Raw genomic sequence first — 20,000 nt, forward strand, 5'->3', positions numbered from 1 at the left:
TCTCACTACTTAGTGAGATACAGTAATCTAATACCAGCTTATCATTAATAATTATAATAGAACCGAGGTGGATAATCAACCTTAAATTATCAATCAACCTTGAATAGAAGAGCCAAGCTTATAGCAAATGTTAGTTGAATCCATAAAAGATTTTCCACGGTATACTTACAGTGACGTTATTTGGGAGGGAGTGGGGCAAAGGGGCCTTTGGCCCTGTTTGATTTTAAAATCTGCCCAGTTGTTTGTGTGTTTATGAAAGAAAAGGAACGTAGTATGTTAATGTACTTTGGAAAAGTTTTTTTTTCAAGTTACCTACTATTAGGGCTGGTCAAAATTCCCCCCCTCTATTAAAAACTGAAATTATGCCATTGTACACCTATTGTCCTAATATCTACCATGGAAGAACATTATAAAATATTGTTAGAAGTAGACAATAGTAATACTGTCTGAACACAGATGTTTATCGTATACTTAAAATTCAACATATTAGAGCAATTTAGGATGACCTACTTAATGTCATATTGACAAGATATGTTTAAAAGTCAAAACCATACATATTGGGCTGTTAGCTTATAGCATCAATCAAGTTCTATAGGTTATTAATTTATTACTCAAATTCTTAATGAAGAACATGGTTTGAGATGTTCAACTGTGATCGAGAATTATTCTTCAATCATATAGGATAGCGCTATCTAGCAGCAGAGTACATATCAATACCAATAAACCATCCGTAACCAATTAATATTCAACCACTGCAGTCAACTAATTTTATCCAACTATTGTTCCTATCATGATTAAATATACTCTCTTTAGATGGTCCAGTTCAGTTTAAAGAATTACATTTTAAAACAACGCACTCAAAAGAAAAAAGTTATAAACTAACTTATAAAGTAAGAGTAATGCATCAATATATTACAATATAATTGGTAGGTGTAATATATATTGAATTATTAGATACATTTGTATTTACATAAATCCCACAGTATTTCAATGTTGGACACCTAATTGTTATCCAATTACTTATCAGATACATAAAACGTTTTGTCATGTATAATAAAAGAATTCAGACATAATTTCACTAACCTAACCTTAGCAATTGTCTGTTTCTAGCTGTACAGGATCAAATTAATTATTGACAATAGATAATATAAAGTGAATACACTAATATTCCTTCACTTTTACCCACTCAATTTTTATAAAGGAACAAAAAGGAACTCAGTACCATTAAAACATATAATAAAATTAGTTAATAGGATTTGAAATAATAAAATACAAAAAATTTCATTGAAAAAAAAGTATAATAATAATAACCATTAGTATATTGTATTGATTGATGATTCGATGGTATTTCCTGTTTATATAATTAATGTTATAAAAGTGAACAGCTGTTATAACTATTTTGTCTTAAAGAAAAAAATGACAGTGTATGCTTATAGCTTGTAACAATAAAATGTAAAAATGTTCACATATTTAATGATATATATATATATTATGTATAGCTACATTCAATATTAACCGTTTTGAGTTATAAAATAATTGTTAAACTTACCTATTTAATTTATATATAGAAATAGGAAACTAAAACAAAATCTATAAAAAAAAAGAAAAGAAAAAAAAACTTTAACACATTCTCAACAGAGTAAATATATTATAAGTATAAACAAACAAATAGCGTTGTTTAAAGTTAAGCTAGCTTGCTTCGCTATATTATAATATAGCTAGAGGAATAAAAATGAAGGTAAAATTTGAGGAGGGCAGAACAATAAAATGAGCGAAAGCTGTAACAGGCTGAAAATCAAAAATGAAATAACTCACAAACCTTTACACAATTACATTATGTGGTGAAATAGTAATGTCGAAAGACGATCTACACATATTTTCCCGTGATACAATAGAAATTATTTAAAAACGGGAGAAATGAGTATTTTAATAATAGTATAAATGTTTAATTTTACTGGGACGACAAAGTCTAAATATATATAAATATATATTAAAAAAAAAAAAATGTTGGCCTAAAAATGTTATCATCGACCACAAGAATATTGATGGACTTTTATACGAACAAAAATAAAGGAGTTTATTCCTTCTTTTTTGCCTCTGGATTCTTTTTTCCGATTGGAATAGCTGCTCGAACTCTGAAATAAAACGATTACAATCATTAAATCCAACATCAATTACTGCTTTTAAAATTATGCCTATACGTGTATTTATTGTCTTAAGAATACATAGTGATTAACTTATGTACAGCACAATACATTTAATTAAGTTTTGATCAATCATCAAATTTAAACACAAGAAAGTTACATCAGTATTCTTTTGTCAGTTTTTTTAGTAGGGGGGATATATTACTACTAAAGCAAGTTTTATATTTTTTAAATACTTATAAAATATTACAATTTAAAAAGGTTATAATTTGTTTTAAGATTAATACATTAATAAAAACTGAAAAGAGAACATAGATAAAGCCTTCAAAACTAAATAGGCTTTGCTGAATTATGTGTTCTGAAAAAGAAACAATTAATACACATGTAGTCTTCTGAAGTGCTTTATACATATTATAGTGATGCATATAACAATAATAAAACTCACTTGTTAGTCAATTCAGCAATCTTGCTTCTTACTACTTCAATATTTTGATCGATTTGAGTCTTATTGTTCTCATAGACTTTGGGTAATGTGAACAGAGCAACAAATCCTGAGAAAGAAATTGAATTAAATAATAATTTATCTATGAAAAAAAAAATGACTGTAAGTACCAATAATTATGAGTGTAAGGCCGTTGAACAAAGCTCCAACGTATGTCAACACCCAGAGAATACCAAAGAATTTGGCCGAGTCGACCAAGTCTTCAGCAAGTAACAAGCGGCGAAGTTCAACCAATACGGCGTTAACGTGTACAACAGCTAATTTGCTCACTTCTTCAGCTTTTTCCTGTGGTAGTCTGATATCCAAGTCAAGGTATTCTCTATAAAGTACAAACAAATAAATATAATACAATTGACTACAGTTATTATCGATCAGTTTTTCTACTTACTGGAATGGATGACTTTCATTAGTTTTATTGACTGTCTGTAGGGCGGTTTTGTACAGACGTAAAAGAATACATCCAGATTGAATGAACATAGCCAGATAAGCAACTACGCTAATCAGTGACATATACGCAAAAGACAGCAATACAACTAATGTAGCACCAAAAACAATTCCTGATGATATGGGATCTCTCCAATATACCAAAGCTTCAACTGTAAACAAATACAAAATAAACAATTATTATATATTTTTATTATGCATGGGTAGAAATAATATTATAATAGCAAGTCATTCATTTTATTACTATAATAATATAGTGACTATAAATATGATAATCTATAAAAATATAAAATAATAATCACATATTAAGAAAAGTTACTAGTGTATAATATTTTAAAGTAATATAAACATTGTATAAACATGGAACATACTTAAATCAGTATATCTAACATACAATTTATGTTTTTTTGGAAATCAAATTCAATCAATCAGTTCATCAAAATTCATGTATTCATAAAATTTAATTAAGAAAAAAACTCACATTTGCATTTCAATAACAAATTAAATACAGGCACACAGCTAGTGTAAATTTTCAAAACATAGGCCCATTTTACATCTGTGAGTGCTATCATTAATATACACGTGTACTATAATGCTAGTCAGTGAAATAGGCCTAAATTTTAAAAGAAAAATTTCTAGCACATTTTCATGATTTTCGTCAACGTTTTTAGTTTAAACGCTAATAGAAAAAAATATAGGGTGCTTTATTTCAAATTTTGAAATATTTTGACCGAGTAAAACCATTGGAAGAAAAAAAAAATCGAAAATTTAAAATGTATATAAAAAGCTCAAAAAAGTTATAATATCATGTTCAGAAAATAATAATAAACATTTTGAAGTATTTTCGTTTATTCATTTATGGAGTTTCATCAAAAAACAATTCGATTTTTTAAAAACTGGTTTTGTTCCATTTTTTTTGGTTTTCCACAACGTTTTTGGTTTTAAAGTGCCAACTAGACCCAATTTTCCATCAGAAAAAAAACAACGTAGATAATCAACATTCATCGCTCCACTCAGAGCATCAGAATCTATAGTTTGATTATTACTTATGACCTCAAACAACACCATTTAATCACTTATACTAAGGAAATTACATTTAATAGTAATTTCTTTGACTTAATATTTTTATAATAGATCAATAGCAGGTCTATATAAGACACCACAGAAAAAACCGAGTAAATCGCTTATGAGTTTTTTATATTCGAGATAACATCGATTTCATCAAATTAAACATATTTTCGACGTGTGTAGATACGAATTAAATAACGATACTCGAGTCACATCAGAAGAAGTAGATTAAAATATATTGCCGTCAGCTGACCCGAATTTAACAAACGGTTGAATCCGAAAAAGTTGACATGGGATTGGGTTGATGATAGGAATGTGTTAGGTTCGGACGGGTCGGTCTGGATCCGCAAACGTCGACAAAATTCGTCGGTTCCACATCACCACCGCCACCACCACCACCACCACCACCACCACCACTACCAACCACGGTCGGGAGAGACGACGGCGTTTCGGTCGAGCAATTACCCGCGTAACTGTAAAAGCTAAAAATCGCCGATTCCAAAATACTAGCCACATAAACCTCGAACGAACTCGTTTCTGATGGTCGGAGGGGGAAGAAAGCCAGAGGGGAGACAACGGACTTGTTTTACAAATCGAAACGGCCACGTTTCCGAAATGAAAAAAAAAAATCAAAAACACGGACAAAGAGAAATATATTTTCCACGTTTCGTCGTCGTCTTTGTCGCAGAGTTTGTAACATGACACCAAGAATACGAGATACCGGAAAAAAGCGCTCGGCCCGTGTGGACCATATGCGAGCGCCACGCACGTCCCTTATAGACACCGTCAATCGGACACGTACCTGGTCCCCTCTCGGGCAATGCGACAGCGGGCGCCATATAGCTACTGTTGGATCTGCTGTTGTACTTCTTGGGCGCCATTGCGTTAGTGGACGGCGGTGGAGGAACTGTGTGAAACGAAACGGAGTGACCGCGTCTGAGTAGTAATAAGGGCGAGAGGAACACGGACGAAGTCGACAACCACTTTCTGTATTTAAACAATATATGAGATACGACACGACACTGACTGCTGACCAGACACCTAACACACTACTGCACAGAATTCTGAACAAACACACTGTACGCGACGACGGATGATCTTTGTCGGAGGCCCAGCGCGGCAGACACGCACCACAGTGGCGGCAACTACGGCAAGACGGCGGATTCCACGTTGCAGCGGTCCCCTTCCACCCTCCCACCACAACAATGTCCGTGACAGCTGTGCAGTGTGCACCACCGCCGCCGCTCCATCGTCCCACCTACAACGTCGTAGTCGTCGTCGTCGTCGTCGTCGTATGTACAACAATAACCGCCGCCGCAGCCGGCAGGTTCCACATGTGCGTATCGAATACGCCACGACGGCGACGAACATCAGTACGTGGTACACGCGTCCCGGGTGCGATAGCCATCATCATCGACAGTAAAAATTATTGTTATTTACTATGTACTGGCCTGCGAGTGATTTTGCAACACACAGGTGTTTACTACTTTACAGAGGCGACATGTAGGTCAGTCTCCGACAAACGACACGGAAAAACTAATTGGAGTTTAAATCAGTCTCGACACACGTTTGAAACGAAGATAATTTTCATTCAAGTGTACTAACGACAAAAAAAAGGCGAAATAATTGTCACGTAATGTTTACGGCCGCGTTCGTTAAATAGGATTAAACTATTAAAACGATTAACACTCAACAGTATCTGTAGATAAAAAATTTGACATTGAACAGAATTGTTTTATTATTATTTATTAGCATAATATACATTGTACACAGACACGTAACCGCTTCAACCCCAAATATTGTTATGATTTACACTTTTCGGGCTTCGTTGGGCACAGTAAGGGCACGTCGGAGATTAGCGTCGTTTAATTCATTTACAGTGTTCATAAAAACACGATAAGAACATCGAATGAAACAAGAAGAAAATAACCGTGAGCAAAAAGTCCTTTAATATCATCACACATAACCCTTAGTTCTTTAACTGTACCTAAAGAAGAGGATTTAATTTACAACGTAATCGACAGAACATGAATTTACTAAATAACCCAAAATAAAATAATGTCTATTTAACTGTTACATGTTTATACACAAACATAGCTAGAGGTATACTAAGTAAATACAAATATGAGTTTCAATTTAAATGTTGATAAGGAATAAATGTAATGATCAAGACTCAAGGCCAAAATATGAAAATACAACAAAATTAGTACCATATCTCATGCATCACTATCTTACAATCAGAGCCAGTGAGGGATCTTCCACATAAGTAGAATATAATCCTTTATTTCGAATTTGATTTAACTCTTAAAATTATTTTTTGAAATATTTAGAGCTTAGGCTGCAACGATACTTTAAGTTCTAAATAGAAATAATAATGGTAAACCTTTCGAGGGTATTTTTAACATTCAATACAACATGTATCAATTTACATAATGAAAGCTAAATAAATTCTTTTTTTAATATAGTTGCATATTTTTGTAATGAAGAAATCATGTGATTATATGAACATGTCTGGTTATACTGCCTTAATCAAAGTAATTGAAAGTTGAAACCACTTTTTATTTATTTAGAATAATTTACATATGAAGAATATATTTTTTTAGAAATCTAAACTTGATCGTTTTCACCATATCCATCATTGATTCTTAACTTCTTAAGTAATCTTTTTTTTAAGGGAGTATAAATGTAAAATGGTATTAAGTAATAACTAAACGTGATGCATACAGCGACGCTAATTGTAATAGAAGTAGTTTGATACAAATAAAAATTAAACACAAATGATCCATCTTGAATTTAAAACATTAGATGTCACGTCACTACTATAATAAAAATGCATATATGCATTAAAAACAATCTTAATAAAATGAAAACACTTAGGTAATACCTACAATGGATTTTATTATTTGATTTTCAAATAGATTGAAATAGACTCCATTGTATAAAATAATTTAAAGTTTATACTCCAGAGCAATTTTATTTACAAGATTGATGTGAATAGTTATTTAAAAAATAAAAACACGATAAAATAAGTTTAGTGTTAATAAAACCTATTTAGTTATCAATTATCATTATAATATAATATAAATAAAATACGAAGCTTATAATTTTTTTTTTAATATTTCATCACAAAAATCACGGCCATGGAAAAAACATCTTTATACATATACATTTACAAATTGTGTTAAAAATAGAATTAGGGTCACCGTCTGGAATGAGTAATGCTAAAATTAATAATGGCCACCAAATCTAGCTCATCAAAGCATATAACTTTACCTACCTGAAATGTATTTAAATAATACGATATTATATATGTGTTGACGTGTTATTACTTTTAATATTAAAAGTGAATTTACCTTTTATCAAACTTTAAGTTATAAGAATGTTACCTGTGTAGCTACATCTGTAAGCATTTTTAACAATAATTTACATACAAATTAAAATACCATAAAATATAGCCTATGCAGTGACGCAGAAAATGTTCTTAATTTAGTGTATAAAATATGAATTCACTCAAATACTAAAAGTAATAACATAGGGTTGGTTCTGTCGAACATAAATTCGGTACGTTGTAAATGGGTCAGAGAGAGAAAAAAAATAGTGCGCCAGCATACTTTTTAAGAAATGGGGTTCTGTGCAACTTAATAAATATTATAAAATGTGCAGGTTAATAAATACAAATGAACTAATAGGAATCGTGAAAATAGTTGGTTATGGTTAGGAAGTAAACCTAAATTTTGAAAACTAGATTCAGCTATTTTTAGAATTATTTTAATTAACATTAATTAGTAAATAGTAATTAATTAATAATAAGAGTTTATGGGTATTTTGTAAATCTATCATTTGTTAGATTAGGACTGTGCGATTATTTTATAAATAATCATTATAACCTAAATTTAATCATTCCATTCATACAGCGTTATTCGAAGTTTACACAAATTTAAATATCAATGGATAAATATAATTAAATAGATTATTTAGATTATTATTATAATTGTTATTAACGTCAACAAAACATCGTTCGGGATGTATTAACTGTACTGCCTAAAGATATTTAAATTGAAATTAAGTAATATTACAACATTTATGGTTTTAAATGCATTGTTTACAGTGGCGGCTCGTGAGTTTTGGATGAGGTAACGGCGTAACGCACATCCAAAGAAATTATAACTAATATCTATTATAGATTGTATTAAACAATTTTTTACGAAATACGATTATTATCAGCAAATAATCAGAAGAATAAAAAAGTGAGAGTAAAAATAGATTATAATATCGACGCGCGTCGACGACACCGAAAATAAATTCGCTGAAAACAATTAAATTGGTTATGTGCACAAAAACGAATGTGCACACAAATATCATTAAAACACGGGTTGAGTGTTTTGACTAGTTCTAATTTTTACACTGTACAAAATAAATGTACACATCGAATGTGTGCGCTACTGCACTACTGTACATGTCGGACACCGTTCCGGCGTGGACAACCGCCCTGCCGTTTGGCCTTCGAAATAACCCAATACAAATATTATATTATTTTCATATTATTCTGAATTTCTATATTTATATTTTCATATTTAAAACATAATATTAATAATATTACAGGTACTTAGTTGTATTAATATTTTTCTTGAGTTTGAGTAGATGGTGCAAGTCTTGCACTTGTGCACACAAACACGGATCCGCCACTGGTTGTTCAGCAGTAGTAACATCGATGGTACCATAGTACCATACTATACGCTACAATGAGAATCGATTTGTATTTGATTAAGAGAGCTAAGTCCTAAGTGATAAATGTGTTGCTTTTAGAATGTTTATTTTTTTGTGTCGTCATCTAATTATCTCACGGAACAGAAAAAATCTTTAACTTGAAGGGAGGTTTTTAGCCGCAAATATCGGGACCCTTGAGGGAGAGGGTAGAAAAATTGGAGAAAACTGTAAAAAAATTACGGGAATAAATTAAAGGTTTTGTAAGTTTGCGAGCAAACAGAAAAAAAAATGTAGTTTAAAATAAATGAAATTTAGTAAATTATGTTAGAAAATAATATAAGTAGGATATTGGCATTAACCAATCCATTCGTTAATAAACGTTCATATGATCCTTCACGTAGAATCATACATTTGCATTAAAGCGATATTTTTTATCATCTCGATTACAATCTATAATTTATTACTTAGGTCTTAGTTGATAATAATCGAATAATAATTTAAAGTCTATTGAGTTGTCTTCATATCTATTAGGTATATGGAAATAAAATATTCGAGCAGTCCTGCTCAGAAACGTAGATTTAAAACTTCAAAGATAACGTGTACCAGTTAATATAAGATTAAACCAACAAACATTTTTATCTATCTCGAAAAATAACTCAGCGTATTATTTTTCAAAATTACTAAACAGAATCGTATATCATAAAATTAAAATATAACAACATCCCAGCCGTTAAAAGTGCATATATTTAGTAACTATTACAAGAAGTAAGTCACACAAGGTCCACGGATCCATTAGATCAAGGCGTCACTTACTTCTTGTGTGGAAATAACCTACCTTATAAAGGGAAAAAATCCCTCCCAAAATAGCAAAAAACAATTTAATTTTCTTATTGTTTACTAAACTAGATTTTGATTTATTTAAAATATAATAACTATATTCCAACAAATTATAAACGTGCTTGAAAATATCCAATATGTTGTAATTAGCCACTAACAGTGTGACCTTGTCACAAAGTTCAATAGGAACGAGAAAACAGTCTCTCTCAATACATCCAAAAGTGCTAAGAGTTTACGCGACGATATTAATAACGTCAAAAAAATTTAGCCCACCTGCCCTATCCTACATATTCAAGTGAAACTTAAATTTTTTTCATATTATTTCTGAATTCTGATTTCACCTCATGAGCTGTAACAAAATCAAATGTCAACGATTTATCTAAAAGATTTGTATTCGAACATGTGTCCCGGCTATACGAAAAATCAAGATGTATAATTCTTGTTTAAAGCATTATTTAATATTTCATGCATCTTGAAGAAATTAGTTTTCAACTAAAATAGGGAACATGGTAAACAAAATGGTATGGCATATTATGCTGTATAATATAGACAAATATAATATAAAATTATATTAATGCGATTGGTGATGATTAGTTATTATAGCCAAAATATATCAATATTTTGTGTATCACACTGATCAACTTACTAATGAGAAAATACTTTTGAAAACTGATTTAAATTCGTTATTATGTCTACTCAGAACGATCAAAAACTATCCGCCGCTAACCCCTTTAAATGATAAAATATTAAAATCTGATATATTTGGCGCACTCTATGTGACAAAATGCACACGACTGTTGGGTATAAAGAATAAACAAACCGTTAATATTGGCCAGACAGATAGAATTTCGAATTCAAATAGCTATCATAATTTGCATTAATATTTTAATGTATAGACTACTATGTAATTCATAATTATGAGTTTGTCAGTTAGTCTTTGATAACTCGTAGTTACACGTCCATGTTGACGCAACTAGAATAATTCGGAAAAATATTGCAGCTATAATGGTACATTATACTGTTGCGTAACCACAGCGAGCATGACAAGTTGGAATGGTCAATGGTTGAACGACTTAAGTCGTAAGAAAAAGATTAATTGTTCACAAATGTCTGAAAAACATTTGAGATAAAAATGACATCCTGTATTCTTGAAATGAGGTATAATAACAAAACAGGCAACAATGATTGGACTTTGCCACTAAGAGTCACATAATGTTTCTGTCACTGCGCCACGCCGCCTACCTACTATATTTTCTATTTCATCACCATTATTCGATCATGTCGATTGTGTGTGATATGTGAATACTCATGTTGTATGCTGTATTATGAGCTATGATCAAAAACTCTACAAAAACACACATGTTGATTATTGAACCTTATATTGGATATTAAAACATAGATATTATCATGTATGAATCATTATGAAAATAACTGGCAACTGCGTATCATTTATTACGTTCATCGTATATTATTTGATACGTTTATTTATTAATATAAATTGGTTTTTATTAAGTCAATCACATATATAATTATATTATATAAAACACATTGAACGCATCTGGTCCAGACTCCTGAACATCTTGAACCGTTATCATTATTCCTAAACGTGTGGTAATTTTAAAGGTTATGTACACATTTGAACCAGATAAACTTGTAATTTATTATTTGAAATATAAAGTTTTTATAAAGGTAATATATGATACTTTTTATAATCTACTAATATTGTGTACCTATTATTATATTGCGAGTTTAAGACTTGTGATGACATAACATGAAAACAACGTAGGGTGACAACTCTGCCTAGTTTTTATTTTCGTATTTTTCGAAGCCCTACATATATTATTATAAATAGTGAATATTGACAAAAGATATGATTATTTATTATACGTAATAGTGTAAAAAAATATAAATAAAGGTTTAATCTAAGGTTGATTAGTTATGTAATAGCAATGAGCCAACATGTTAAAAAATAAATTGTAATCAATAGGCAGACATTTCATATAATTCGCATGATAATTCGGGCAAATATAACTCTATTCAAATCGATGTAAACCAAATTACTTATATTAATTGTGTTTGGACAGGCGACGAATCCGAAGGTTATAATGTTTAACGTATTATTACGATGAACAAAAATAAATGATTACATTCATAATATAGGTGATATAGTACTGTTAAATGTTAATAGTATTTAGCGAAATAACAATAGCACACGAATCAGATTTTTATCGATTGCAATGAGATGGAATGATAAACACTCGACAATTCTAAAATAAAGCCATAAAAAGACAATTTAAACTCCTTTTATATCAAATTCTTACATTCGTTTATAAAAAAAGGTTTAAAAATATAACGACGAGTTACTCCCTCTCGACAGTATGATATACATAATAAAATCAAAAACTAACGCCTACGAACTAGAGAAGAAAAAATAACCAAACGGTTTTTTTTTCGCTCGCTAACTGGAGGAGCGCGTCACCGCGGCTTCAATTACTTACGAGCGCGCGCGCGCGCGTTACAACGAGTACTTACGTTTCTCCCTCTTGGAACCCATCGTGACTTTATTTTCAAAAAATGATTAATATCTCAATGGAAAACACGCTCGGACTTAACGAACGACGGATATTAACGTTTTACGAAATAAAAAAAAACTGTTACAATCGCAGTTTTCGCCGTGAAGTCGCCGCTCTAGTGTTGGCGACACATATCCGGGAGCGCACAAATCGTTTTTGCGTACCTACGACGACGACGAATCTATTTTTACGGCTCGCGATCTAATTATACCGTTAAGCTAGAAAACGAGCGGTTTTTTTTTATCACGAAGACCGGGCACTGCACGTAATAGACGGACGACGACGACTGTTGCAGTAGTTGGCCGAAACAATGAATGACGACGGCAGCGGTTGCGACTACGACGACGGCGGCAGAAAACGAACGGTCGAACGAACACGAGGAATAATGACGATGACTGAATCAGTGATGACGATAATAATAATAATAACACAGAAACTCACTGCGCTATAATATTATTGAGGTTTGCGGCGCAATAAAAACCAACGGCGGAGAGCAGACTTGCCTGCACTCTGAGTACTACGATAATAATAATAATAATACGGCGTTATTGGCGGCAAACGCGATCAATAGGACAAGGGAGCCCACCGCAGGATACGGCGCCGAGGGTGGTGCGGCGGGAGGAGGTGAAAAAAAGAAAAAACCAGCTGACTACCCGTCGACAAAATATCTGGCCGGCGCGATGGCGCGGTAGATGAGTGAGGGGGAAGTGGGCACCGCCGACAATAGAAGCAGCTGCAGCTCGAGTATAGTCGTGTGGCCTATAATACCCCAATGATGGTCTGTGCTGCTGCTGCTGCTCGCTGCCATGATAATATATTATTATTATTCCAATAGACGAACGTGTCACGTAAATTTTACTGTAATATAACTAATATTCCATTATGCACTTAGCGTGACCGTACACTCGACACGGTTACCGCGCATCGGTTCGCAGTAATGACAAGGTTACCTGCGAGTTTTCATGTCAATCGAAAGCCTAGCCTAACCTAACCTCCTGACTGCGCTACAGCGGAAACTTCAATTGGTTAAGCGAATATTTGAGATGTAGATAATAATATGTAATTCGGCATTACACATTTCAATATTCTGATTTCTAGTGAATTCGTGCCATTTTTAAACAACCCTCAAAACTCGTTTAATCTCGGGGAACGAAAATTTGGAGGACCACACCAAGACAAGCACATTCACAAAAAAGGGAAATCGTACTTTCCAGTATTTCCTGGTAAGGGAAATTTGGGTACCAAACTTGTACGATAATGGTTTTAATAGTTCGATAACAAATTTAAATTTGTGTATTACGATTGCTTGGGGAAAAATAATAAAATAGTACACTATGAAATGTATAAATTGATAAACAGCCAAAATTAACAAATTCTTGGAAGCTGTTTTGAAATCGAGTTCCACATAATTACATAATATACAGAAAACGATTTTAAAATAACCAAACTTAAGATGAAAAAAAATGAATGGAAAAATAACATAACAATTAAAACTCATATTTCTGAAATGTAATATACTATGCGCGATGAACCACTACTATATTTTGAATAATATATCATTATAAATATTAGATTGGGTTTATTAGGACTGAGGGACGCCAGGTGGTGCAGAATGCACTATCCAAATTTTTTTATTTCATTACAAAGAAAATAATTCAATTTTACAGAATTTTTTAATTGATATAACTACTAATAATAGTCTTCAAAATGTTCAATGACTTCAAATTAAGAATAATTTGGCAGTCATGTAACGACAAAAAAACAATTATTAGGTACATAATTAAATTAATCGTGTTTAAAAAACGAATTAAACGTTCGAATTACTGAATGCAAGTTAAAAAACCGACTCCATTAATATGTCACAATTAAATACAATTTAAAATAAGTTCTAGAAATTATCATACTTAAATGATTTATATTACATGATTTCTGATTAAATGTAGTTCATTCTTATAATTATTATTCTATATTTTCTTTATTACCAAATGAATTTCCCATATTATTTTAGCATAGATTTATCCTAACGATATTTGCACCAATATATTTAACTTTTAGTCAGTGGGCGTCTCTGGGGTTTATGTCAGGCACGTATACAGGGAGGGGGAGGTTTTCAAACACCCTCGAAATTTAATAGTTGTGTAATTTATTGATATCAATCATCCATAACTACAATAACTAGTCAGTGACAATTTGTTTATGACCCCCCTCCCCGAATTTTTTTTTGTGTCCGTGCCTGGTTTATGTAGTTTCATTTTAAACCGATCCGGTTTAATTTTCTTAAAAGGATAATTTACAATCTATAACCTTCTTAAGATTTTATTTGTTTAAGTTTTTAAAATAATAATTTAAATTGTACAATACATTTTATAGTGTTGTAAAAAAAACATGCAATTACATGAAAAGTTAGGTTGACCAGTGTGGAAATCATCAGACTTTGAATAGAATTTTCTTACATGTTTTCATTTAGAAGTTCTAACTCAAGAGATCCCAAATTGTATCCATAGCATTACTACATTGCTTTACGCTTATCATTAAAGTTAATTATAGCTTTAAATAAATAGTACGAATACTGGATTAAATTTGGATAGGAAGTTAATAACACTTATAAAGTCTCGGAAATAAGTAATAACTATAGGAAATATTAATATAACTAACCAGATGCATAGTACTGTTGATTAAGACTTGTGTACAATTTACAATAAATAAGATAAATTTATATTAATAATAAAACATACCTTTCGGTGGCAATTTCTCAGGATTAAACCATTTATCTGAAAAAAAAAATCAGTTTTAAATAACAAGATCTTAATATTGTTTTCATACATTTAGAAATTCTACTGGACATTTTCTAGAATTAACTTTTGTGCTAACACGTGTTTAGTAACAACGGCAAGTATTCTCATAACTAGAATAGGCAATACAGCTAGCATACCGTATACAATTACAAGTAAACAAGTTATTTGATCCAATTTATGATATCTATACTGGGCACTGGCTGTACAAATTATTTTTTTTCGTGACCTACCTTCTATTGTAGTATTACAAATTACATATTACATAACATATTGATGAACATCCATACAACATTAATGAGTGAAATTCTAAAATTAGTTTTATTTATTTCAAAAATAACTTAAATATTCAATAAAATAATTTAAGTACATAAATTATCACTCACTAGGCCAAATCATTATACTCAGAAAGTTGTTTACGGGTACTGAAACGTCCATATTATCTTCGTTTTCTGGGTGATAATTCATAATTTTAACAATAAAAATCTATCAATTATAAATTTAGTCACACACTTTATGTACAGAAAACCAAAAGTATAGATTATTAAAAGATTAACTTAATATAAATAATAGTACTAGTTATGGTTTATAATTATTTAAGTCAAATGTTCATAGTCAGAACAGAGTTCATTGAAAACTAATTTTTAAACAGTAAACATCAGCATACTTCATGCAAGCGACAATGAACAGTGAATAACGATCTCATTGCAGTTTGCACGCGTTCGTAACTCGCAAGATAGGACCGGTCACACAATCACACAGGTAATTATCCAATGGATAATAATATTAAACATTCGCGTTGAGCAAGATAATTATTATTAGCTATTACAAAACCGATAATATTCTCCCACATTGGAAGTTCATGGATAAAAATAAATAAAAATGTAAACAGAAAATTAAAGGACGGACGTTACACTGATAACCGCATGATGTATTGTTTCCGACGTTTCAGTGCACGACAACAAATTACATTTTCAAAATACTAAATAGCATAATATGAATAAAATAATCAAATATAATATAATACTATATTACAACCTATCTAGTTTACTCTGAACAAAGAAGTGAATTAAGCAATATTGAGCTATGAACAATTAACGAATTTAAAAGTAAGAATATTGTCCAGAAGACTTCGTAGGCTCATTTTGAAAACTTTTTTTATTTGAAAGCATTTTAAAATTGTGGGTACATTTTGGATTCTGAGCTAAATGATGAATGTAATTATTTTACAATGTGTTTTTTTCGTGTACAAGAAATCAAAATAACACTTCGATTTTTAAACTTCAGTGTCCTAAAGCTGAGAGAGTGAATCTAGTTGGTGCATTTAAGAGGTCAAAATTTATAATTTCCAGTGGTTTTCAGAATCATCGGTGAACAAAAATTGGAAAACAGGAATTGTTGTGCAAAAAAATGGTGTAATCTACTATAAATTTTCACTGAACGCTCATTTTAACATTTTTTATACACTAACATTTTGACTCTAGTTGAGCTATTGATAGACATTGAAGTTTTGAATTTTTTTTGCTAAAAATTAATGTCTCTACAATTTTTTTCATTCGGTCAAAAAACTTGAAACTTGAAATTTTTCGACTATATTTTTTAAAATATTTACTTTAATATTTATTTTATAAAATAACTACCAATGACCTTTTGAAATACAATTTTTGTTTCAAAAATGAATTTATCCTACTGTTTTATTTATGCCTAATAGCATTGATTATAGAATAGTCTATTCTATAATCAATGCTAATAGTAAAATAAATTACTTTAATCACAATTAAATAATAAAATATATTTCTTAGTAGTATTATAGGCTGACAGAGTCATCGCCCAGAATTGTTTCTGCATACAATGATTACAGTAACTTCTCTAGATAGCTAATATACAGCAGATTGGTACCCAATTGAACACTTTTTTTTTGTTAAAGTGACTTAGATTTCATTGTTGAAATATGTTTATTATTCTATAATAGTATATGGTTCAATATTATTGAACCATATACTATTTTCTATAATAGTATATGGTTCTATTATTGCATTAAATAGAAGGATCGTGGATCTAGAGTAAAATAGTAATACATTGTAATAGAGTGAATCAAACTAGGTACTAATATAAATATTAATTATGTATTCTCACAATCCATTTAAACTTAAAATTTAATACTAAAAAAATTAATGTATATTATGTATGTACATATTTAGTACATTTAAACAATATTAATGAATAAGTATAATATGCATAAATATATATTAATATTAATGTTATAGTTATCTTGATATAGAAACTAAAAAAATGATCATAATAAATAAATAGATTATTACTGAATTAGTAATACACTAATGACTAATAGGTACTTACTGATACATAAAACATTAGATGTCAAACATTATTAATGATATTATACAACCATTTGAATATTCAAAATATTAATTAATGGTAACATTATTCTACGGCTCTATACTATACAATACCTATGCTTAATATATTTGTTGTCTAGTGTCTATTGGTCTTTTGTATTTTAGTTATTGACTCGTCCACGTTTAATAAATTATATGTGTTCGGTATAAGTGACTTAGTTTGGAAAATCGTATTTTTTATCTTAAGCAGTTATAAAAATAAAAATGTTCATAATTTAGTAAGTAATTCAATAATATATTTATATTTGAGTTAAAATGTATTTAATAAAAAAAATAACTTAATGATAAGTTATGTACTTCACTAATAAAATTATTTAGTGATTACTGATCAGAAAATTTCATAAAATGTAATGTTTTTTTTTACCTAATTGTAGTAATCTTACCATTTTTTATTTTTATTATACAATCTAACCTAACCTTCATTAAAGAATAAATACCTAAATACTGGTTTAATATCATATTTATTGACAATTTAGAATAACAACTAAAATATTATACAATGTAGATAGGAGATGTTATTCTGAAATTGATTAACTACATGTTATAAGATAATACATGCTATGAAGTCCTAGATCAAAACTCCATTGTTCATATCTAAAAATTTGAAAAGTAAATAAATTGAAGAGTAGGTTAAGAGACTTAACAAAAATAGATTTCTTAATCCCAAATTATTTAATCCTCACCAATAGTTATGGCAAAAATGTTCCATATTTAATATGAGAAAAACCAAAATGAATTAAGTTTTTGAAAATATTACGTTTAAATGTGTATTAAAATATAAATGGTACAACATTAATATGCTTTTACTCTTATAACGAACTGCAATAAGAATAGTGTTAATGTGTTAGTAATATACAAATTATAATAAATTCCCGTGTCATTTGAGGGGCATTATGATTTATGACTCAATGACTCATTATAATAGAATAGAGATCAAAAGATCATAGGTTATAAGGTCAGCATTGAAATATTTTACAAAATTCAAGTTAATGTTTCCAGTTGACAATCATAATATTTTTAATAAAAGCAAGAATTTCAAATATATAGTTACCAGATTACCTCTTGTATCAATAATATATTATAATTTATCAACTGGAATTTTAGTTTTAAGAATCTTTTGGTAAATGAAAAGTTATATAATAAAAATGAAATTTATAAATTGTTTAAAAATTAATTTTTTCTATTATTATGGTAATCTAACCTATGTTTGATCAATTATAATAATCACATTAAATTATTGTTCATATAAAATGTTGCTATACCCAAGTATTTGCACAACTTCACTTTATCAAAATCAAATTTTAAGCTTATCTAATAAAAAATCAGTTTTAGCCAAGTATAAAAGTATAAAAATTAGGTATTTAATCATAGGGGGGAAAAAGTAAAAGGCCGAGGTACCTACCTCTATACTAGCAATACCAATACAAGTTATTTTATCATTAAAATATAAAGCCCAAACCAACTAAACTACTATCAATGACCATTTAAATACAAATTGTTTCATCTTACCTAATCCAATTCTACAAAATAGTTCATCAGGTCCAATCTTTATGTCACATGCATCTCCTTCATCAGTATCTTTCTTAGTGGACACTTTAGGGATAACTTCTGGAGTCTCAGGAATTTTGACTTTGGATTGTACAGTGTTCACCGGTTCATTTTCTTGAATTATCACTGTTTTTATAGTATCTGTAATCAGAGATTCTAGTTTTTCAGAAGAGACTGGATCTTCTACTTTTGGAGATTCTATTTTTGGGAGTGTTGTAGGATCCTCGATTTTTGTTAAAGATACTGGATCATTTTCAAATAAGTTATCTTTTTCTTCATCAGATATATTGCTATCTTCAGCTTCTTCCTGCACATCATGAATTGTTTTGGATTCCTGATCAATCACCTCAAAGGTATTTTCAAGCAAAGCTGTTTTTTCAGTATTGACCACTTTCTCTGGCACAATGATTAGGTCATCATCAATAGCATTTTCATACTTGTGTTTTAAGCCTTCTGACAAAGCTCCATCGTCAGGGTCTGAAAAAATAGTTTTTTGGTCGTTTTCTGTTAAATTGGTTTCTAAATCCAATAGTTTCTGATTTTCCATCGTATAATTGTGGTCAGATAAATTGTGCACAGTTAAAGCCGGTATTTAAATAATAGGATAGTGTGCAGTCTTTAGGAAAATTGTTGATAAATCTACAAAGGAACTATAAATTAATACTGAGTACTTGATTTTTGGTATAAGTTGCCAGCGAAAAATGATGATCACAGTTTTCAAGAATAAGAGTAAAAGACTAGACAAATTGCGTAAAATTTGGTATATAAATTATAAAATATCAAGAACTAGGATTAATCCCTACGTTCACGCGACATACCAGCTGATATGATAACTGAGCAGTGGACAATCAATAAGCAGTTTGAAGCCCTCGTCGAAGACTGTAATGCAGGATTACAACTTACTGTCAACCAATCTTTCACCACAGAACAAACAAGACAATTTTACGTTAATGATACATTTTCAGTAT

General features: G+C 30.3%; 1 protein-coding gene across 1 annotated transcript; it reads right to left on the bottom strand.

The window, feature by feature from the left end:
- Nucleotides 1–1,301: 1,301 nt before the first annotated feature.
- Nucleotides 1,302–19,876, bottom strand: LOC111027192 (reticulon-1-like). Its single transcript, XM_022305442.1, has 6 exons — nt 18,994–19,876; nt 15,011–15,046; nt 3,035–3,242; nt 2,757–2,965; nt 2,590–2,695; nt 1,302–2,135 (listed from the first exon to the last, which is right to left on the bottom strand). Exons 1-6 carry the CDS (start codon nt 19,577–19,579, stop codon nt 2,078–2,080), a joined length of 1,203 nt encoding a protein of 400 aa, XP_022161134.1. The 5' UTR covers nt 19,580–19,876; the 3' UTR covers nt 1,302–2,077.
- Nucleotides 19,877–20,000: the final 124 nt, after the last annotated feature.

The sequence above is a fragment of the Myzus persicae genome, unplaced genomic scaffold (assembly GCF_001856785.1).
Source record: "Myzus persicae strain clone G006 unplaced genomic scaffold, MPER_G0061.0, whole genome shotgun sequence".
NCBI classification, from domain to species: domain Eukaryota; kingdom Metazoa; phylum Arthropoda; class Insecta; order Hemiptera; family Aphididae; genus Myzus; species Myzus persicae.

Bases quoted from the DNA above. Each gene is read 5' to 3' on its own strand.
- LOC111027192 (XM_022305442.1), bottom strand. From the start codon at position 19,579: ATGGAAAATCAGAAACTATTGGATTTAGAAACCAATTTAACAGAAAAC. The intron at 15,047-18,993 runs GTAAGATGAAAC...TTTTTTTTTCAG, and splicing joins ATTTTGTAGAATTGGATTAG to ATAAATGGTTTAATCCTGAG. The intron at 2,966-3,034 runs GTAAGTAGAAAA...TGTACTTTATAG, and splicing joins AATGAAAGTCATCCATTCCA to AGAATACCTTGACTTGGATA.